The sequence below is a fragment of the Esox lucius genome, chromosome 7 (assembly GCF_011004845.1).
Source record: "Esox lucius isolate fEsoLuc1 chromosome 7, fEsoLuc1.pri, whole genome shotgun sequence".
NCBI classification, from domain to species: domain Eukaryota; kingdom Metazoa; phylum Chordata; class Actinopteri; order Esociformes; family Esocidae; genus Esox; species Esox lucius.
In genome coordinates, this window is record NC_047575.1 from 1902326 (window position 1) to 1925125 (window position 22800).

Below are 22800 nucleotides of genomic sequence, written 5' to 3' on the forward strand. Positions count from 1 at the left end.
CTGACTATACTACGTGAACAACGTGCGGAACCATTCGTTTGCCAAATGTTTCACTACGGCAAGTTTCATTATTGCACAAGGAGGAAACGTGTGTGTACGACATTGTAATCACTTGTGAAGAGCAAGTATGTACAGACGATTAATAGTGTCAGTCTATCAGACTAGAGGTTGTGCATTACATGTGTACAACCGTGAGTCATGTTTGAGGTCATCAAAATGTGACAGGACACTACCAATTTGCCGGTAAGTTCTCATATCAGCTGCTATATACAAGGTTATGACAATTTCAAGCAAGCTAGCTAACGTTAGCTTGCAGAGATACTGTATGAAGCTAACTAACTACGTTTAAAAACTGTACCTAGAGTCAAAATAATTTGTTCAGTACTGCAAAAAAAATCTGTGTCTTGCAAGTTAATTTATAATACAATTGCTTCCATTTTTAACTGATGTCTGCTTGTCTCTTCACAGAGCTGCAAATGGACGGGTTTCCAATGCATTTGGAACAAGCTCAGTTGCCTACTGTGAAAGGAAAGATGAGCCACTTGTCCTCAAGGACAAAAGTGTTGTACAGGGTGGTGTACAGAAGGAAGCAGTCCAGGTGGTTGGAGAAAAGTTGGTTGAGTTACAAGATCATGTTAAGATGATTGCTGAACCGAGCGAGCAGAGCGTGAGTTCAGAAAGGGTTCCGGTCCAGGAGAGTGAGAATGTTGAAATTATAGTAAAAACCAAAAGGTTTGACCATAATCTAGACACGAAGATGGAGAGAGTAGCAGAGAACAATACAATTCAAGCAATATCGACTACAACAGAATGTCAGCCAATTCTAGAAGTAAAGATGGCAGAAATAAAAAAGGGCTTGAAAATGGAAGCAATCACAACAGCCAGTAGAACAGGAGGGGTCGACCAAAACCCAGAAGATACTATGGAGGTTGTAAACAAGTGTGAAACAATCACAAGGATCCAGGTTAAAACAGAAGAGGCAGCAGAATTAAATATGGTGGGAGACAAATTCGTCCAGCAGAAGGCAGAAAATCAAAGAACAGATATATTTCCCAAGGAGCAAATTCAATCGGTGAAGAGTGGGAAGGAAAGTCTTCTGACACTTCTTGGGGAAATGAAAGTTGACGTGACCAACAAGAGGAAGCTAAAGGCCTTGAAGATGCAGAGGATCTCTGAGCTGGCTGCCAGGCCCAAGACGGACACTATGGAGAGCACCATCAGTATGTTTCAGGAGGCCCCTGGCATGGCCAATGCCACAGCACCAACCCCCAGGTGAAGAGACTGATGCAGTGTCATTTTGTCAATCTTTCTTTCAGAGATTCAACTGCTTCTTCTTAGCACTGGTCATTTAAAATGAAATGTAGGTGTCTAGGTGTATCACACTTTCCACCAAACTAAATCTGTCCGGTTTGTGTGCAGACAGACGCTAAGCCCCGAGTTGGTTGCTGCAGCCTCTGCTGCTGCGTCCACCCTGCCCAACAAGAGCAAAGCCGAATCAGAGTTGCTGAAAAAGCTGAGACAACATGAGGCAGTTGGAGAGGCTCAGAAGAATGGAGACAACATTGGGTATTGCACCTTCTCATTTAGTGAGCTAGCTCAGATTGCACATAAAGTTCTTTAAAAGGTTTATTTTTATTCTCTTCTTAAGTTGACTTAACTGCTTTGCACAGGGCCAAAACAACAGTTTTGGGGATTTGATCTAGTTACCTTTTGGTTACTGGTCAGATGCTGTAACCGCTAAGCTACCTGGTGCTTATAAATATGAGGTGGTTTTACTTACTTGAAATTAATATGCTGATTATAGGTCACTAGTCTATCAAATGACTGAAATGTAACTAAAGTTATGTTGCGTCTTTTCATCTGAACGCAGATTAGTCTGTAGTGTTATCTACCAGCTGTGAAACCAATAGATTTGACATCTAATAAAGGTATCATTCCGTCAGGGTTATCATTTCGGACATGAAGGTGGGGAAGAGGCCCAACGGCAGGCAGAATGCACGGCCGACCAATCAGATCCGCTTTGATGATGATGGGCATGGCTACACCAATGACAGGGGCATTACTGCAGAGCTGGATGGTGGCCTACGGAGGAGGTGAGTACTGCTGTGCAGCTTTCCTGTGTTATTCTGTGGGTTCCCAAAGAGACTTTCAGTCTTGGTAGTTATACAGTGGATATAAAAAGTGTATACACCCCTGTTAAAATGCCAGGTGTTTGTGATAAATCATGTTTAAGCTTCCACTTTTAATGTGACCCATAATGTGAACAATTAAATTGAAAAACAAACTGAAATGTTTGAGGGTGAAAAATGAAAAATAAGAACCTTACAATAACCTGGTTGCATAAGTGTGCACACCTTCTTATAACTGGGGATGTGGCTGTGTTCAGAAATAACCAATCACATTCTAACTCATGTTAAAATAGAAGTCATTGCACATCTGCCATCATTTAAAGTGACTCTGATTAATCCCAAATAAAGTTCAGCTAGTAGGATTTTCCTGACATTTTCTTAGTTGCACCTCAGAGCAAAAGCCGTGGTCCGCAGAGAGCTTCCAAACCATCAGACGGATCTCATTGTTGAAAGATATCAGTCAGAAGAAGGGTACAAAAAAGAATTTTCAAAACATTAGATATACCATGGAACACAGCAGAGGTGGGGGACTCGAGTCACATGACTTGACTCGAGTCTGACTCGAGTCACAATTTTCAGGACTTGTGACTTGCTTGATTAAAGTATGAAAATTACTTGACTTGACTTTGACTTGAGAACAAGTTACTTGAGACTTGACTTGAAGTGGAAGACTCGACAATGACTTGAACTTATAATAAACAAACAGCAATAAAATTATTTTATATGTTGTGACATCAGCACCACTAATCAGCGTATGTGCCTTTAACGCTGCACAATTCAAACCGCGCCAAACATGGCAGACAGTAACGTTAGTCGAGCTCCACATATAGTATCGTTTGGATACAAGGACTTTGAACTGGACCGTGTGAATAAAAAAAGATTTGCCAGATGCAAAATATGCAACAACGTCAAATTTCATTCGTTATTTTAAGAACCACAAGGAAAGGTAAGAAAGTAATCTCTTCATAGTCAGTTTCACTAAGATCTATAACGATTAAGTTACTAATGTAATGAATTAATCTTTTGTTTGTCATAATTTGGCCTTGGTTGCATATTATGTTTGTTTTTTTCTTGTTAGAAATGTGAACATTATCATTACTGAATACGTCTGGTAAATAGATGTAAGGGAATTTGACTATAATAGTGGCATAGCCTGAATTTTAATGTTGATGGGCATGTATATTATTACACATTGGCTATAATGTCTGTATTAAATGTGGGCATTTTCAAGTGTTTGTGGACTGCGTGTGGAAACTAAAAAGAATTGTGCTTACACCATAACAGTTAACTTTACTGCATGAAAGGCTAACATGGAGGCGCCGATGTGATTACTAGCACCTAAACATTTCGAAGAGTTTTTTTTTTTTACTCATACAGACAAGAATAATTACAGCGTAATTACATATTAGGCAGTTTTTCAGTCACAATAATTAGTTTATAAGGTTGTTATTATTAGCCCTTATTACATGGATTGGCTGAATTCCAGTGCAGAATGCGTGTTATTTCTTGATACCAGACCGTTGCCATGAAAAACAGCGCGTTGCTATGGACGCCTGCAGGATTCTAACCAGAGACGGAACAGATTATTTTCTTTAGAGGAAGCAATACAATCGTTTTTAAATCAATAAATTCCTTTTGAAATCAATATTTTGTGTCAAATTATAGATTTATTTGGTAGGTAGCCATGTAATAAGCGGGATAAGGTATAGCGAGGCGGTTGTTATAGCGAATACAACCCCTTCAGGCTGATTCAAGATCCCTCCGCTTCGTCCCCCCAAAAAATTGTACCGCGGAGGAGAACAATATTTGATTTTTAAATTGAGCTTCGCACCAAACGCAAGTCAGAAACAGAGGACAGTGTGTGTGTGTGTGTTCATCTCTTTAGTACTGTGACTTGACTTGACTTGAAACTTATAAGGACTCGACTTGACTTGCTTAGGGTGAACCCTTGACTTGCTTGATTTATCTGAACTGTGACTTGAGACTTGACTCGAGACTTGATGGTTAAGACTTGAGAATTGCTTGGACTTGACCATGTGTGACTTGTCCCCATCTCTGTAACACAGTGAATACAGTCATCATCAAGTAGAGAAAATATGGCACAACAGAGACATTACCAAGAACTTGATATCCATCCAAAATTGATTAAAAGACGAGGAGAAAACTAGTCAGGGAGGCTTCCAAGAGGCCTACAGGAACATTAAAGGAACTGCAGGAATTTCTGGCAAGTACTGGCTGTGTGCTACATGTGACAACAATCTCCCGTATTCTTCATATGAATGGGCTATAGGGTAGCGTGACAAGACAGAAGCCTTTTCTTACAAATAAAAACATCCAAGCCCAGCTGAAATTTGCAAAAACAAACACGAAGTCTCCCAAAAGCACATGGGAAGATGTGTTATGGTCTGATGAAACTAAGGTTGAACTTTTTAGCCATAATTCCAAAATGTATGTTTGGTGCAAAAACAAAACTCCACATCACCCAAAGAACCCCATACCCACAGTGAAGCATGGTGTTGTCAGCATCATGCTTTTGGGCTGTTTTTCTTCAGCTGGAACCGGGGCCTTAGTCAGGGTGGTGGGTATTATGAATAGTTCCAAATACCAGGCAGTTTTGGCACAAAACCTTCATGCGTTCGTTAGAAAGATGAAGAGGAAGTTCACCTTTCAGTACGACAACGACCAAAAGCACACATCCAAATCCACAAAAGATGAACGTTTTGGAATAGCCCAGCCAGAGCCCAGAACTGAATCTAATTGAATATCTGTGGGGTGATCTGAAGAGGGCTGTGCACAGGAGATGTCCTCGCAATCTTACAGATTTGGAGCGTGGGCAAATATTGAGTGCTATAATAAAATCAAAAGGTGCTTCAACAAAGTATTAGTTTAAGGGTGTGCACTCTTATGCAACCAGGTTATTGTGAGTTTTAAATTTTTCCCCCTCAAAGATTTGTTTCTTTTTCAATTGAATTGTTCACGTTATAGGTCACATTAAAGGAAAAAGTTCTGACATGATTTATCTTTGTCTCATTCTTTTACATCCCAAGAACATGGCATTTTCACAGGGGTGTGTAGACTTTATATCCACTGTACATCATGTATTTACTTAATGTCTGAGTAAACTTGACCCTTGTCCTTTTACCCTGTGGTGTCAGGCGGAGTCTTTTTTCTGGGAAAAAGCTGAGCATCTTCACACCGGGCACTGAAGCAGAGGCAGACAAGGACATAGCTTGTCCAACCCTGTGGGACATTGACTTAGCCAATAAGGTGGGTTTGTCAGCCACTCAGTTGCCTCGTAACGGTTTCGAGGAGATGATCCAGTGGACCAAAGTGGGCAAGCTGTGGCAGTATCCAGTCAACAACGAGGCTGGTGAGTTCCTGTTTTTGTTTTAGCCACTGTTTCAGTTAAGTACAGACAACTGGTGACGCAATCAGTCATTATAATGTGATTGAATTGATGAAGTATGTTGGGTATGACTCACAAAAATGGGTTTGGCTTTCGTTGACCCTAAAAGCTTTGTATTTTTTCTTTCTTTCTCAGGTCTTGAGGAGGAGGCCCAGGTGCCCTTCTATGAACACGTGTTCTTGGAGAAACACTTGGAGGAAGGATTCCCTCGACAGGGACCCATCCGACACTTCATGGAGCTGGTAGTCTCAGGCCTGGCAAAGAACCCCTACTACACGGTCCAGCAGAAGAGAGATCACATTGCATGGTTCAGGGACTACTTCAGGCAGAAAGAGGAGGTCCTCAAAGAGGCAGAGGTTTACCTAAACTGAACTGTTGTGGTAAAATAGACAATAAACACTTGGCTGACATGGCTGTTGGACTCCTATGGCATGACACTGCCTCTCAAGGAAGAGGCTGGACCAGGCTCCCTGAAATGTCATCCATCACCTAGAGATGGGATGGTAAACACTCACGTTCCAGAGAACAATTGAAGTTGCTTAACAGAACAGGTCCCTTAATTGAATGTGTTGGGTTCCCAATGTTGTTCAAAAACTTTGTGGCATAACATGCTGTCCATGCTTCTTTTCCGTTTACTGAAGAGAAGGTAAAAACTTTGTTTGCTTTGGACAAGTTTTTGTACCATAGTTCCTTGTAGAAGAGTAACATTTAATTTAATGTGCAAATTGAAATTACCGCTGAGCAAGATATGTGTTCAAAATATTTGTTGTTGAACAGCATTGGGATGTTATTGAAATAAAACCTTTTGTTTCTAAAACCTTTGTTTGCGGCTAGGATTTCTTTGAGCGCAGAAGGTGGTACGCAAATAGTTTTAATTTCCCTAATCCTGTAAAGCTCTCTGAAAATATTATTGCCCATTCATTTTAAAAATAATAATGCCTGCATCTTTTCTGTATACATAAAAGTGGTCGATCGGTTTCATGTTTTGGCTTTGGTTACCTCACTGTAAGACAAACAGGATGGAGTTGGAGGAATGTTTTGTTGAATGGTTTTAATAGAAAGGCCTCTAACCTAACCGAGATTACATTTGGAAAAACAATTCTCCATGCAATTGTTGTGTAAAATTTTCCTATAAACACTCTCAAAGCATTTCCTAAAGTGGGATCATGATTTATGATTTTCCACAGGTCCTGGGTCAGCTGTGAAATTAGTGAATTGTTCCAAATGGCCCCCTAGTCCCACTTTGGAACAGGGCGGAAAAGTAGTGCACAATATAGGGAATATCATGGCACTGGAGACGCACATTTGCAACAGGACGTGTTGCCCTATGCCAAAGTGCTTTAAGTTGTGTACATTCACTCACTCATTGCGACATTATGTTCACCCGTAAAACATTTTGACAGGAAAAGGAGGTTAGGAGGGTGAAAAAAACAAAGAAAGCAAAAACCTACTGATTACGGTCTTGTTCTAAAAACACCCTTAGCAGTCCCATTGTGTTGACCACAAGAAATAAAAGCCCCTGGCACGTTATTCAATGAAAGGGAGTTTCTTTGATTCCTAAGGTAAAATCCCACAAATGTATTCATACCACAATTGCTTGTCTGTACCACATGATAATATGAACACATTTGGAGGAAGAATTTGTTATAAGCCTATTAGGCTTCTGAAAGTCTGCAAATAAATATTGCATCAAGGATCTTCAAATGCAGCTGTTCACTATACATACAGTCAAGTGAATGACAGGTATACGATGGCTAATGACGACTCATCCACAAGGGGGCAGTAGTGTCCCTATTATTCTTCAGTGGCCTAAAATGACAGTTCTTGTGTCACTGTCGATCCGCTGTCTATACAGCACATTGTTCAGCTTTTTATTGTATACTGTTCGTAATTAAAACCAATATGTGTGCAAGTTTCCACACCCAAATACAGGTGAAGATGCGAAACACAGGTTTACTATTTTAGCCAATGTTGTAATTGCCTGTTTGAGGAAAGTCGAAGTGACCGGGACAAATGGGTACCACTTGTAAGGAGTCTGAGTCCCAAATGTTACAGATGTACCTACTAAGTGCAATACCTATATGGCTCTGATATGTAGTAGTGCACTAAGTAGAAAATAAGAAGCCATTTAGGAAGAACACAGAGTCCAGACAGGATCATGTGCTCAGACTGTGTGCTCAGATAATTACTCAGCTGTGGTATTGCCAGACCCTAATAGAAGATGTTAACATTACCAAATTCTCTGAGTCAGTCACCTGTTTTCTTGCCTCAATGCCACTGTTTGTGCTGTCATTGCCAACTCCTTATTGTCATTCAAAACAATGCATTTAAAGAAATGCAGTCGGCAAGAGCATGAACATATCCACGCACAGGCTACACGTTTTTACTGCCCTTTTCTCCATCATGCTGTTGAGACACCGTGCTAACACACTAATTTGATAAGAAAAACTTCCATGAGGGCTCACAGGAGTTATGTGAACATGTGATATGTGCAATATTCCACCAATAGATCTTAACATAGTTATTTTTAGATGTTTATGTGTACAATGAAATTGTATTTGTCACATGCTTTGTTTAACAACAAGTGTAGATTAACCATGAAATGCATAGTTATGTCATGTGTTGAATAGTTATTACTGCACTGGGCCAGTAACCAAAAGGTCACTGTTTTGAGTCCTACAGCTGATAAGGTGAGAAGAAATCTGTTTAGCAAATAATTTAAAGTGCTCCTGTTCGCCTGTGCCTTCTAAATGAGTGAAAGGTAGATGTAATAGGCCTACACATTTCTTTGTCCAAGTAATTGGACAATTGACTCAAAAACTGTTTCACAGGTGTGGGCTATTCCTTCATTATTTCTTCATCAATAAAGCAGATGAAAGATCTGGTGTGGCATTCATATTTGGAAGCTTTTGCTTTGAACCAACAACATGCAGTCAAAAGAGTTCTCAATGCAAGTGAAACAGGCCATCCTTAGGCTGCAAAAAAAACTAAAATCCATCAGAAAGATAGCAGGAACATTAGGAGTGGTCAAATAAACAGTTTGGAACATTCTGAGAAGAAAAGAACGCACTGGTGAGCTCTGCAACATAAAAAGGCCTGGACACCCAAGAAAGACAACAGTGGTGGATGATCGTAGGATCCTTTCCATGGTAAAGAAAAACCCCTTCACAACATCCAGCCAAGTAAAGAACACTCTTCAGGAGGTAGGCATATAATTATCCAAGGCTACCAAAAAGAGAAGACTTCATGAGAGCAAATGCAGAGGGTTTCACGACAAGGTGCAAAACATTCATAAGCCTCAAGAATAGAATGGCCAGATTAGACTTTGCCAAAAAACATCTAAAAAAGCCAGCCCAGTTCTGGAACAGCATTAATTGGACAGATGAAACTAAGATCAACCTGTACCAGAATGATGGGAAGAAAAAAGTATGGAGAAGGCTTGGAACGGCTCATGATATGAAGACATCATCTGTAAAACACAGTGGAAGGAATGTGATGGCATGTGCATGCATGGCTTCCAATGGCAATGGGTCACTAGTGTTTACTGATTATGTGACAGAAAACAGAAGCAGCTGGATGAATTCTGAAGTGTATAGGGATATATTGTCTGCTCAGATTCAGCCAAATTCAGCAAAGTTGATTAGACATTCACTTCACTTTACAGATGGAAAAGAACCCAAAACATACTGCGAAAGCAACCCTGGAGTTTTTTAAGGCAAAGAAGTGGAATATTCTGCAATAGCTGAGTCAATCACCTGATATCAACACGATCAAGAACAAAACTTAAGGCAGAAAGACCCACGAACAAACAACAACTGAAGACAGCTGCCGTAAAAGCCCTGGCAAAGCATCACAAAGTCAGAAATCCAGCATTTTGGTGATGTCCATGCATTCCAGACTTGAAACAGTCTGGAAAGGATTCCTCAACAAAGATTGTGTTAATTTGTCCATTTACATTTGAGCCCCTGAAATAAGGGGACTGTGTATGAAACTGGTTACAATTCCTTAACATTTCATACAATATTTTTGTTCAACCACTTGAATTGAAGATGAAAGTCTGCACTTCAATTGCATCTCGGTTGTTTCATTTCAAATTCATTGTGGTGGCGTACAGAGCCAAGATAATGAAAATGGTGTCAGTGTCCAAATATTTCTGTCCCTAACTGTATAACATCATCGTTACTAGTATACATGCTGTTAAAGAGAAAAAAGTACACAAGTAGCTATATATGTATATATAAATATGTGTGTGTGTGTGTGTGTGTGTGTATATATATATACACACACACAAGTAGCTAGTGTATATACATTTTATTAATATTTAGATGAATCCCAAGCTTTCCAACATTTTACACTGTGGACCTAATAACATTGACATCCCTGACAGCTCCCAGTAGAAGCAGTCTAGGCTAAACAGGTAAAATAAAAAAACATTGTTTAATCCCATTTGCACTCCCCATTGTGTTTCCATGTTTAAATGTTTGAACTAACTAGACCCTGTTTTCAGGGTGGGAAAATATTTTTTACTATAGAATAGGAACAGAAACATGCATTATGTAAAAGCCTGGTCCTGTTTACTTTGTAGACATGCGTTTATCATTGGTGGCCCATGACTGTCACTCAAAGTCCTAGTGGGTGTTACCAGAAGATTTCGTAGGATTTACAAACGTAATATAACCGTGATTGACATTAGACAACGACGGAGCCGGGTGCGATAGACATGCTACGAACAGAACACGGATTACGTTGGGTTGTAAAGACGCTGACATTTAGATAAAGCACAACCTTTAGTGAGTTTCCTTTTATTCAGTTTTTTCGCAAACCACCGGCGGTTGTCAGTGTCAGTGACGACGGTTTCTAAACTTTTGTTTTGAGTGTCGGCATTGGACCAATCCATAAGTGTCTATATGTGACAGTAGCGCTATTTTTCCGTTTGCTTTCGAGATGGCAGAAGTACCTTCGTCGCAACAGTTGGTTGATATAGACCCAGATTTCGAGCCGCTCCCCAGGCAGCGTTCATGCACCTGGCCTCTGCCTCGACCGGAGTTCATCGACCCGGCCAACTCGAACACATCTTCACCAGCGCCTTCAGTCAAGCAGGAGCCGGGGGGGAATGTCGATTTCATCAGTAATCTAAGCTTGTTGGAGGAGTCGGAGGACTACCCGGATCCGAAACCGATCGTTTTATGCAATGATTTCCAGTGCCAAGAGAACTGCATACACCGGCAGCAGCAACAACATCCACAGTTACAGCAGCCAGGACCTCAGCTGCCGCCCCAGCAACAGGTGCCCCCGCTTTCGTCCCCCATTGGGGTGAATCCAGTGTCTGCTGCTGCGCAGAGAAAAAGCAGCTCGTCGCGCCGTAACGCCTGGGGGAATATGTCCTACGCGGATCTCATCACCAAGGCCATTGAGAGCTCACCGGAGAAGCGACTCACCTTGTCGCAAATCTATGACTGGATGGTGAAGAGCGTGCCTTATTTTAAGGATAAAGGAGACAGTAATAGCTCCGCAGGTTGGAAGGTAAGCACTCGTACGGCCCTGCGTAATATAATATGACATTTAGGCCAATTCTATATTCAACTCATTATTAATTATTGCCTATTAAATAACATGGTTTAGAATACAAACACGCGCCGACGTCACTAGGCATACTTCTCGACGTGCTATTATGTCCAGCATTGAGGCGGCATGGGGGGGGGGGGGGTGTTTGCAGGCCTCAGGGAAGTGGAAAAAAAGCAAGAAACAAATTGTGTCCTTTCTGAGGGCTGTTATGCGCTTCACCTGTAGCGCGTGCACTGCGATGCGTGTACGGGGCTCATCCGACGACCTGGTACGACAGATATGGAAATAAGTCTCACTCTTGGATTGGCGTGGAACCATGTGCAATTTGTGCGTGTTGTTTCTTCTCGAGTTGGCGGGTTTTATTTTTCTTGACGTCCAAGGTGTGCGCGTTTGGAGGTGTGCGTGCGCTGAATCATCTAAAAACAGTAAATGGCGTGGAGAGGGGAGACCTGTTCATTACTTGCCTGCAGTCAAACCATGAGCAAGTATGATCTCAAGCCGCCCCAGTCAACTCTTAATTTGCGATGCAGTTAGAGGACCCTCGCCTGTTGCAACCTGGTCTCAGGGGGATTACGCAGACAATTTTACATAAATCTTTGCCAGCCGATTTCGTAAGATATATTATATTAGGTACAGTAACGTTAGAGTAAAAATCCAGGAAAAATAACGGTAAGCGGTGTTTCCAACCGGGGACCTTCCGCTTCACAGACGGGTGCTTTACCCACTACTCCAGACAAAAAGCTGTGGGAGGAAGCGAGTAGTGATAATACAACATTAATATATTTAAAGTTATTTTCTTTGTAACCCTAAACCAAATTTGAACCCTAACTTTAACCCTAGTGCTGTGATACCTAACCTTAACCCAAACCCTAACTTGAACCCCAGTGCTGTGATACCTAACCAAACCTTCACCTAACCTTTTTCGTTTTCTAACCTTACCCCAAACCTTAATCCTAACCTTAACCCCAGTGATGTGATATATAACCTTAACCCTAAACTTAACCCCAGTGCTGTGATACCCAAACCCTAACCTGAACCCCAGTGCTGTAATACCTAACCTTTTTCATTTTCTAACCTTACCCCAAACCTTAACCTTAACCCCAGTGCTGTGATACCTAACATAAACCTAACTGTAACGTTAAAATGCATTTATTACATATGCTAGCGAATATGGGCCACTACTCATTCAGTTCTGTTCATATGCCTTGTGTGAAGCAGTGGATAGGGTGCCTGCCTCTCGATTCCAATGTTGCTGATTTGAAACTTGTATGTTTTGTTCAAATTTGCAGCGTTTGTAAAATGTGATAAGTTTGTCTGACATATATGTTTTAATAGCGTTCAACATATTATACGCTGTAATAGCATTTGTAAGATATGTTAAGTTTTAGCCAATTCATAATGTATTATATGTTTTGGTAGCGCATTGTACTGTAACCTAACGTAACATATAATTTGAAATCGGGTGCCATGGATTTCCATTAAATAGTCTACATAGTCCCCTGAGACCACGTTGCAACCCAACCCCTATCCATATTTTTACTCTGTATGAAAAATCCACACAATCCGGATATACTCATTGTGATTATGGCAACAAGGCCTATCCCTTTCAATTGAGCTGTCTGCGTCACGTTAATCTGACATTGAGTTCCAGATTACTCCCTGTTCCCTATGTTGTATCTCGGACCAGAGTTCTCCAGGATGCAATTTGGAGCACAACCATTGCAATTAAGGGAGATGCTTTGCAAAGGTGCTGTCCCTGCTGTTGATCTGAAGATACACACACAAAACACCATGTAACTTAGTCCTGTTCAGGTGCCCCTTTCCACCAAACAGGAGTTTATGGTTTGTCTTGTGGGTCCTTAGTATCTGGTGACTATCACTTATGAACTATAGATACAGAGGTTTTGAGTTAACCAGTCTGACCAAATTGCAATCCATATTCTATTTCTATGGGGTCCATTGCATTCATCCTATATACAGCTTTGCCATGATGGTTAAACATAGTAAAAAGTTATAAAATAAAGTATTCGTTAAATTCATAAGCACTACGCAAATGCTTCAGTAATAATCTAAAAGTACTGCAATTCCCTTTTCTGAAAAGCCTTCATAGATGTTTTTATGTTGCATCTAAAGACAGAAATGGCAGCCTACTCAGACCCCGGCAACCACATAATTGTACCTGTGCGTTTATAACTTGTACCACAACTGTACCACATAGCTGTAGATTTAGGGTAGGCTGTCATGTTACTTGTATGGACGTCAGGCACCCTCCCTTCTTCAGGCTAAAAATAGCTGTGGAGGATTACCAGCAATTACCTGCGAGACAGGTACTCCAGAGGTGTGTTTCAAGACGTAACATGGTCTGCCTACGCGTGCTGCAACAAAACAACGTCTGCTTTCGTTCCTCTTGAGACGGTGTAGTGTCAACATTCCACACGGTCACAAGATGTTTCTGTGGAACTTTGAAGAGCTAGGGGCATTTGCATCAGGGAGAGGCTGAGGAACGGAGGGGGAGAAAAGGGAGGGATTTACTTTTAGGTTTCTGTGTAGTTGGAAGATAGTCATATTCTGGTATTTGTTTCTTCTAAAAGCATACAGTAATGAAGCTCCGCTAGACACTCTCTGGTGTTCTTTCTCCACTCCTTAACATAAATCATTGACTGTTGAACAGTTAAATGTCTTTTAATGGGCCCCCTGGGAAAAATAGAGGTGGTGAGCAGCAGGTTCAAATCTGACTCAAACAGCCACCTGGGCAGTATGACCTTTAGGGGTCAGAGGTCTACTGTGTGACCCTGACAGCGTGTTTGAAGGTCAAGGTTCTCATGTTTTAAATCTCTGAATCAAAGACATGTCACCATGCTTTGCTGGTTTTGTTCGTTGACTGGTTCGCTGACCCTGCTCCATGTTGTTTGAACTTTCCCCTGGCTTCTCTTTTTTACTGACCTGTGGTTTTAGATGACCTGTTAAGATAAATATATTAACAATTTGATTTCTGCTAGATTTGTGCAAGTGTGTATCTGTGTGTGTCTGTCACTGGAGTGTAAGGAATGGAACTGACAATCCCCGCTCAGTGACATCAGAGGCACCATGCCCATTTGTGATAGTACTGCAGTGCTTGTGTGTGTGTGTGTGTGATACTGTCTATTCAGAGTTTAAAGCTCTCCAATTAGGATCAGTTCTAGCCGCCTGTAGTTTCTGTTGAGGATTTGTTGGCGCAGAACAAGATGCAAGAGGAGTCAACAGTGAAGACATTTTTTATGTTCAGTAATTTTTTCTTTCTTTTTTAATTTTAGACTTAAAAAGGCCCTAAAATCTCTCAAACAATACAAATCTGCCATTTAATCTAGTTAAAGCACCTTGCAATTAATCAAACAATAAAATCATATTCACTAAAATGACTAAAAGTTAACTGATGAAATCAGAATTTTTTACAGGTTACTTTTTGACTCAATTTAACTATTGCTACAGATAGTGTCCCCGATGCTTTGCTTGTGTTTCAAAGCTGTGTTTTGTTCCTCTCATACTGTACCCCCCCCCCCCCCCCCCCCCCCCACACACACACACACACACACACACAGAGACATACACATGCTCCCCTGTTGATATGAACATGCTCAAGGACTGAGTGTACTTATACATATTCCTGAACAGTACCATGTACTAAGGCTGGTGTGCAAATGTTTATCAGTGAGCCTTGATATGGCTCGTTGCTGGATGGACCTTGGTACCCCAGTTCATAGGAGTACAGGGAGAGACCCCTCCCAACCCCCCTCCTGTCCATTCATACAGCATGTGCCTCTGCATCTCTCCCTTCCGCTCTAACTCATTCTACTGATGTCTTCTCTCAAAAACAAACAAGTCTCAGAACCTCTGTCAGAAATGTACAGAGAACCCTGCATCAGGCTTATCTGAAGGTAAACAAAACAAAATGCACTATCTGTGGATGTGCATGATGTTGTAGGACAAGAGGGGTCTGACAAACATTGTGTGGGTTGGTCATGTAAAGATTTGGCATGCACTGCAGGTTATTGGCTCCCGAAAGCACCGCTTGACTCTTGTGGACACGATGACACAATTCCTTGTTGTTGTCAATTCTACAGTGCTCTGAGTTTGTTGTGGTGGCTCACAGACATCCAGTCAATCAGTTAAAGCTTCACTCAGCTCTTTTTTGCACTTGGTGATTTGGGTAAAACATGAGCGGCAGACACTAACACAGCATTCAATTAGATGTTTGGAATAATTCCATGAGTTCTGTAAACCTCAACTAAGGTATTCTGGCATTAGGCCAATTCAGTAAGAGTCATACATTTGATGCAGGAAGTGTTATTCATAACAGGCTGGTGCTCAGACTATAGAAGGCATTGTACTGTATAAAAGGGGAGATGACCTAGGATCGGATACCCTATGTCAAGAAACCTTCCCTCCGACCTTATCAAATTTAATTGCATTATTGTGGGATTCAAATTGGTATTTCTTGTTTTTTGTGATTAAGCTTACAAAATATGATAGAATAGTAGTAAAATACATATATACTAATGTACAAAAATATGAATGAAATTTGCCTTAACAAATCACAGACCCTTTCATCACAAAGACTTATATTGGCACTCTGTGTGAAATAAGTGATTCACGTTTGTTTAATGATTAAGCCTTGCTCAAGCACAGATTAAACTACAAATACAATGTATTTTTTTTACAGCCTCATAAAGAAAGGCAGTGATTGGTAAAATTGGAAACAATAACAAATACATTGGAGTAGCTGTTTAAGTATGGTCCAGTTAATAATTATCAATCAAATGTATTTATAAAGCCCTTTTTACAATAGCAGTTGTCACAAAGTGCTTTACAGAGATACCCGGCCTTAAACCCCAAGGAGCAAACAACAGTAGTGTTGAATTATGTTGTGGATTATGAATTAAACCACCCAGACACAAACAAAATACAGTTGTCCTTGTGAACTGAGCTGCAGGACAAGAAGGAAACTGCTCAGGAATGTCACCATCGGTGATTTTCATTTGTTGTGATGGGTAAAAACTGATGATGGATCAACCACATCGTAGTGACTCCAAAATTCTGACTTTAAAGGCCGAAATAAATGAATAAGTATTCAGATTAAACATTCTATAACATGCATTACAAGGGCAAAAACGGCTTTGACATTAATTCAAAGACATGTCAGCGACAAATCCTAAACAACACTACTGAGTAACTGCCTCCTTATTTTCAAGGATGGTAAGAGTATGCTTGACACTGGCTACAACTGGAGATTTTCATATAAAAAGAAACGGGATCCAGAGCACAGGCAAAATCCTAGAGGAAAACCGGGGACACTATGAATGACATTCACATTTTAGCTGAACAATAAACAACAACACAAGGGCAAATCTACACTGGAGTTGCTTTCCTAGAATGAACTTAACGTTCCTGAGTGTCAGCCATGTTACAGTTACATATGTTGAAAAAAATCTAGGACTTGAAAATTGCTTTCTAACCATGGTCCCCAACACACTGACAGACCCTGAAGGATTTTTGGAAATAATATTGTATAAATATTGCATAATTCAGGGGCTGTATTCACAAAACATTTTATTTTACCACTAGGAGGACTCCTAAACAGCAGTTAGATTAAAGTAGTAGCTAGTATTAGTACATTTTAAAAGATATATAGATTTATAAATATCATTACGTTTAGAATTAACTTTTATTCCTATTTTCTAATGAGTTCATTCGATCTAAATTGAACCTTGATTTGCCTCTTGATTTTGTCTCTGGACAATCAGTTGCTTTGTGCATTTTTTGTACAATAATTAATGTCCCCTGGCCTGTAGTCTCAAGATTTTTGAATGTTCTAATAATACACATTATGAACATGGTTTGTTGATGACTGTAAAGGATGATATGGTGTCACACGGAGTCAGAGCTTTAAAGGGTGCAATGGATGCGCGGCATCTACGGCAGCCAATCACAGGGGCCCCAAAGAAGTTTATCTTATTGTTGAAAAAATTATATTAAGCAGAATAAAATTATATCATGATTAATTTTCTACATACTACTTAGTTGGGGGGGGGGGGGGGCTGACTCAAATGAACGAAATGGGGCTTAAGATACGTTATTTTTGCTGAATGATTCAAAAACGTCCCATTCCGCTTCCGATTCAAATGCTAAAATGTCAGAGCCCTGCTTTTTTTCAGTGAAAAGTAACAAATTGGGTGGGGAACTGGATGGTGATGGAGAAAACGAGGGAATACATTTTAAACAGCCTTGTGACGCAACTAGACATTGTTAACATGATTGGTTGATGTTTTGCTGACGGGAGATCTGTGTGCCTACAATCATTGACCAACCTGTTCCTCTTCTGTTTATTTAATATGGCTTTTTGAAACTTTGTGCAAATCCCCTACAATGTTTCTGATCAATGACCAATCACAAAAAAAAAAATTTCTTGTCCACAGTAGTTATTAAGAAAATGGAACATAAATTAATAGTTGCTGTGATGGCTTTCTGCAAGATTTACAATGTGACATTATGACCACAATAGCCAGCAGTTTCCTTATTTTCCATTCATAATGGTAATATGGAGATACTCTACCTCAAAATAGATATTAAGACAATTATACATTTAATAACTGGAGCTTTCTTAATTCAAGACTTGCTGCAAAATCCTCCTGGCACTTAAAAGAGCAAGCACAAATAAGCGATGTTGGTGTGGCTATCCAGACTTTGTGTAATATAAACACAGCTTAATGTAATGACTCAGTGGGAGTAATCTAATCATGGTATGTATGTAAATACAAAAAATGTAAATTTAGCTGACACTTATCCTTAGGTACCTACAGTTAGAGTATTCACCTCAACCGCACAACTCTGAAAAAATTTCATCTGGACTAATAGTCATCAGTCAGTGCTGGAAGATGGTGCTAGCATTATGCAGTGGGGAGAACAAGTATTTGATACACTGCCGATTTTTCAGGTTTTCCTACTTACAAAGTATGTAGAGGTCTGTAATTTTATCATAGGTACACTTCAACTGTGAGAGACGGAATCTAAAACCAAAATCCAGAAAATCTCATTGCATGATTTTTAAATAATTAATTTGCATTTTAATGCATGACATAAGTATTTGATCACCTACCAACCAATAAGAATTCCGGCTCTCACAGACCTGTTCGTTTTTCTTTAAGAAGCCCTCCTGTTCTCCACTCATTACCTGTATTAACTGCACCTGTTTGAACTCGTTACCTGTATAAAAGACACCTGTCCACACACTCAATCAAACAGACTCCAACCTCTCCACAATGGCCATGACCAGAGAGCTGTGTAAGGACATCAGGGATGAAATTGTAGACCTGCACAAGGCTGGGATGGGCTACAGGATAATAGGCAAAGCAGCTTGGTGAGAAGGCAACAACTGTTGGCACAATTATTAGAAAATGGAAGAAGTTCAAGATGACGGTCAATCTCACCTCGTGGGGCATCAATGATCATGAGGAAGGTGAGGGATCAGCCCAGAACTACACGGCAGGACCTGGTCAATGACCTGAAGAGAGCTGGGACCACAGTCTCAAAGAAAACCATTAGTAAGCACGCAAGGTCCCCCTGCTCAAGCCAGCGCATGTCCAGGCCCGTCTGAAGTTTGCCAATGACCATCTGGATGATCCAGAGGAGGAATGGGAGAAGGTCATGTGGTGTGATGAGACAAAAAAATAGCTTTTTGGTCTAAACTCCACTTGCCATGTTTGGAGGAAGTAGAAGGATGAGTACAACCCCAAGAACACCATCCCAACCGTGAAGCATGGAGGTGGAAACATCATTCTTTGGGGATGCTTTTCTGCAAAGGGGACAGGACGACTGCACCATATTGAGGGGAGGATGGATGGGGCCATGTATCGCAAGATCTTGGCCAACAACCTCCTTCCTTCAGTAAGAGCATTGAAGATGGGTCGTGGCTGGGTCTTCCAGCATGACCACGACCCGAAACACACAGCCAGGGCAACTAAGGAGTGGCTCCATAAGAAGCATCTCAAGGTCCTGGAGTGGCCTAGCCAGTCTCCAGACCTGAACCCAATAGAAAATCTTTGGAGGGAGCTGAAAGTCCGTATTGCCCAGCGAATGCTCTGAAACCTGAAGGATCTGGAGAAGGCCTGTATGGAAGATTGGGCCAAAATCCCTGCTGCAGTGTGTGCAAATGATAAAAATGATCATTTACACAATGTGATCATTTGTATGATAAAAATTACAGACCTCTACATGCTTTGTAAGTAGGAAAACCTGCAATATCGGCAGTGTTTCAAATACTTGTTCTCCCCACTGTATTTAATCAAAACCTGACTGTCTCTGCCAGGAATCTTAAACTGGGCTGTGGTTGGATCTTCCAGCAGGACAATAACCAAAAGTACACCTCAAAATCAACACAAAAATTATTCACTGACCATAGAATCAAGGTTTGACCACGGCAATACCAGTCCCCGGACCAAAACCCCATAGAAAACCTGTGGGATAAGCTGAAGAGGAGAGTCCACAAGTGTTGACCTCGGAACCACAAGGATCTGGAGAGATTCTGTGTGGAGGAATGGTCTCAGATCCCTGGCCATGTGTTCTCCAACCTCCTTGCGCATTATAGGAGAATACTCAGAGCAGTTATCTGGACAAAGGGAGGTTGCATAAAGTATTAAATTGTTAAATGAGGGGGTGCCAGTAATTGTGGCACACATTTGAGAAAAATATTTGCTTCATTTTTAATTTGTGGTTTGATTAATGTGATATTTAGAATGAAAATAAACAAGCACATAACCCCCCTCATTTTTACCAAGGGTTCCAATATTATTGGAGGGCACTCTATTGTTATTACAATGGGTGTAGAAAGTCACCCCCCAAAAAATAATTGTTTCACCTTTTGTTGCCCTACAGTCTGAAATGAAAATGCATATATTCTGAGTTTTTTACAAAAACCACATTGTAGATTCTGTGGCCAAGTGGCAAAATGTTCTGTGAGACCAAAATGTAGCTTTTTTGACCTGAATGCAAAACTATGTCTTGAAAAAATCCAGTGCATCTTTCCACCCAAAGAAAACCATGCCTACTGTAAAGAGCAGCAGTGACAGTATCCTGTTGTGAGGGTTTTTCTCTTCAGCAGGAACTGGTGCACTAGTTAGGAAAGAATGGGCAATGAACAGTGCAAAATACAGACAGTGAACCACCCGGAAGGGAGTTTAAAATGCCAAGATGTTGATAATGGGAAGATGGTTCATGTTTCAACATGACAATGACCCAAAGCACACGGCCAAATCAAGCCCCGACCTATTGCCCATAGAGAATCTGTTGAATAACTTGAGGAGTACAGTCCATAAGCGGTCACTATGCGATTTAACTAAGCTTGAACAATTCTGCAAGGAAGATTAGGAAAATACAGTCTAGGTGTGCTTAGTTAGTAGAGAAGTATTCAAAGAGGCTCAAAGTTTTAATTCAACCAAAAGGTGGTTCCACCAAGTATTAACACGGAGGGGTTACTGTTTATCAATTTTATACTTTAAAGGGCAAAACATTTCTTAAATCAGTAGGATAGCAGGGCGCCTGGTTGAAAGTTAGCTGGTTGAAATCTCAAATTGGTGAAGTATCTGTCTGTGGCATTGAGGAAAGCTCTTAACCCTAATTGCACCTGTAAGTCACTCAGGATAAGAGCGTCTGCTAAATGACTAAAACGCCAAAGTCAGCACTCTTACTTTAAGATGGTTGACAGGCTAGATTTAGCCCAGCCCTGGACTAGGGTAAGTGGTGGTTTTTAGTGTGTGGTTGGTAGAAAGAGACAATTAACAATGAGAGCATCTAATGAGGGCTGGAACATAGCCTAATGTTTTTTTAAGAATAAAAAGAAGATAATTGCTTTGGGGATTCCGCATTAGAATGATTCTCCTTGAATGCTTGCCAAAGACATTCCTAAATGGCTCGTTTGTGCTTGTTAAATGAAAGGTCCCACATTTAGATTTTTGGGACTCAGAAGTAAATTCCTCTGAGCCCGAGAGGAATGTAAAAATAATATTCAGTTTTCACAACAATATTCTCTTCTGGACTGTAAAATTCTTCAGTCAAAACACTGATTTCCAAGGTCTATTCTGTATTGTTTTCATGTGTCTATCTTGGCGGTGCTGTGGGAGGGACCAGCGTATGGGTTGGCTGTGTGAAGATGGATGTGTGAGTTCAGATCGGGTGAGTCATCGTATATGAGACGTTACGCAATAAAACATTTACTGGAACTGGAATGCCTTGGTACAAAGTCTGCTGCCGTCGCCGTGGGTAGTTAGATCGTCATCTCTGTGGAGATGATACTGGTTGGGGGGGGTGTATCACGTGAGCCACCCTACTACTTAGACCAGAAACACACACAGAGGCACACACTCAGACAGGCAGAGCAAACTGGCATCAAAGCACACAGATACCTAAATGGATCAGAGGGTCAGACAGAAAAACAGTAAAGAAGACCACATATGCAATTAGGCAAGACAGAGAGTGACAAGTAGCTTCAGACTGAAAGACAGTAAGAAATGCATACGGACCAATAGAAATTCCAACTCAATAAGATTAAAGGCTATCCTGTTAACCCCTTTCCCACGCTTTGTGCTTTGCTTGTTTTAAATCTACCTTCTGCAATGTAGGCCTACAGTCTACACTCCATCCACGCCATGAGATGAAAGGCTAATAGTACGTCAGGAAATGCCAACAGAGCTATGTGCCTGACTGACTGACAGCCGGGGCCGAAACAAGATCAGTTTCCGTTGTGAGAAAACTGCTAGTGCACAAACCATTTATATTTGGGTTTTAGTCATTGAGCAGACACTTGTATCCAACGTGACATACAATTAGCACAGTCATCTTAAGATCGTTAGTTAAGCCACCCGCATATCAAATCCATGCTAACTGCATTTCCCCTCAAAAAAGGTAAGCAAATGAAATGGAAAAAACCTAGTGCTGATAATGTCTGTTCTTTATAGGTTTTTATGGCTTGGAGACTTCGTTGGTCACTTCATTAATTATTGCTCTATAGCTTCAAATCTGCCTTTTCCTCCCTTTCATTCTAAATATGGGTGAAATTCTTCAACATCAATAGCCTTTCTTCTTTTTGAAACATGGGGGTGTGTTGCAGGGTTGGGTTAGACACACCAGGCGCTGCTAGTAGCCACAGACCTTATTTTTAGGCCCACAAAAAAACATTACCCAATAAAATGTCTTTCTCCTTCAGAATCCTCAGTCTTGACAATAACAGGAGGTGACAAAACACCTCAATCAATGTTTGGGGTGATTGCGGTTTAGCGGGTGGGAGGAGGAGCGGTGTCGGGGAAAAACGTCAAACATCCGCAAATTCCGGAGGTGTGTGCTCATATCCCTGCGTCGTCCGTGTGCTCTGGGCTTCCTGAGAAGGGCCACGGCTTGGCCTTTTAGGCTTGTATTCTAAACAGAACGCCTAAAAGGCAGCGATGCACTGTATGGTCAAAAGGGTGCTATTTTGACCGGGCCAACCAGGATCTCTCTGAGAAAGAAAGGGTTTCTTCCTTATCCTAGAACAGGGCTGGCCAACCCTGTTCCTGGAGATCTACTGTCCTGTAGATTTTCTCTCAAACTCTTATTCAGCACACCTGATTCTAATTATTAGTTGGATGAAAAGCAGACTCAGGTTAGTCACAAATGAGGCAAAAGAGAAAACCTACA

At 40.9% G+C, this 22800-nt stretch overlaps 2 protein-coding genes across 2 annotated transcripts in view; both read left to right on the forward strand.

Annotated features, from left to right (window-relative positions):
- Positions 1–41: 41 nt before the first annotated feature.
- On the forward strand, positions 42–6352 carry mrps31 (mitochondrial ribosomal protein S31). Its single transcript, XM_010866762.5, has 6 exons — positions 42–243; positions 469–1272; positions 1420–1566; positions 1944–2093; positions 5285–5499; positions 5671–6352. The coding sequence occupies exons 1-6, from the start codon at positions 128–130 to the stop codon at positions 5904–5906; spliced, it is 1668 nt and encodes a 555-aa protein (XP_010865064.2). The 5' UTR covers positions 42–127; the 3' UTR covers positions 5907–6352.
- A 3806-nt stretch (positions 6353–10158) lies between these two features.
- The window catches only part of LOC105007737 (forkhead box protein O1-A), a 33283-nt gene continuing 20641 nt past the window's right edge, over positions 10159–22800 (forward strand). The window contains exon 1 of the mRNA XM_010866763.4: positions 10159–11058. Coding sequence (XP_010865065.2) covers positions 10480–11058 — 579 coding nt within the window. The 5' untranslated portion in view covers positions 10159–10479. The remainder of the gene's footprint in view (positions 11059–22800) is intronic.

Bases quoted from the DNA above. Each gene is read 5' to 3' on its own strand.
- mrps31 (XM_010866762.5), top strand. From the start codon at position 128: ATGTACAGACGATTAATAGTGTCAGTCTATCAGACTAGAGGTTGTGCA. The intron at 244-468 runs GTAAGTTCTCAT...GTCTCTTCACAG, and splicing joins AGGACACTACCAATTTGCCG to AGCTGCAAATGGACGGGTTT. The intron at 5,500-5,670 runs GTGAGTTCCTGT...TTTCTTTCTCAG, and splicing joins TCCAGTCAACAACGAGGCTG to GTCTTGAGGAGGAGGCCCAG.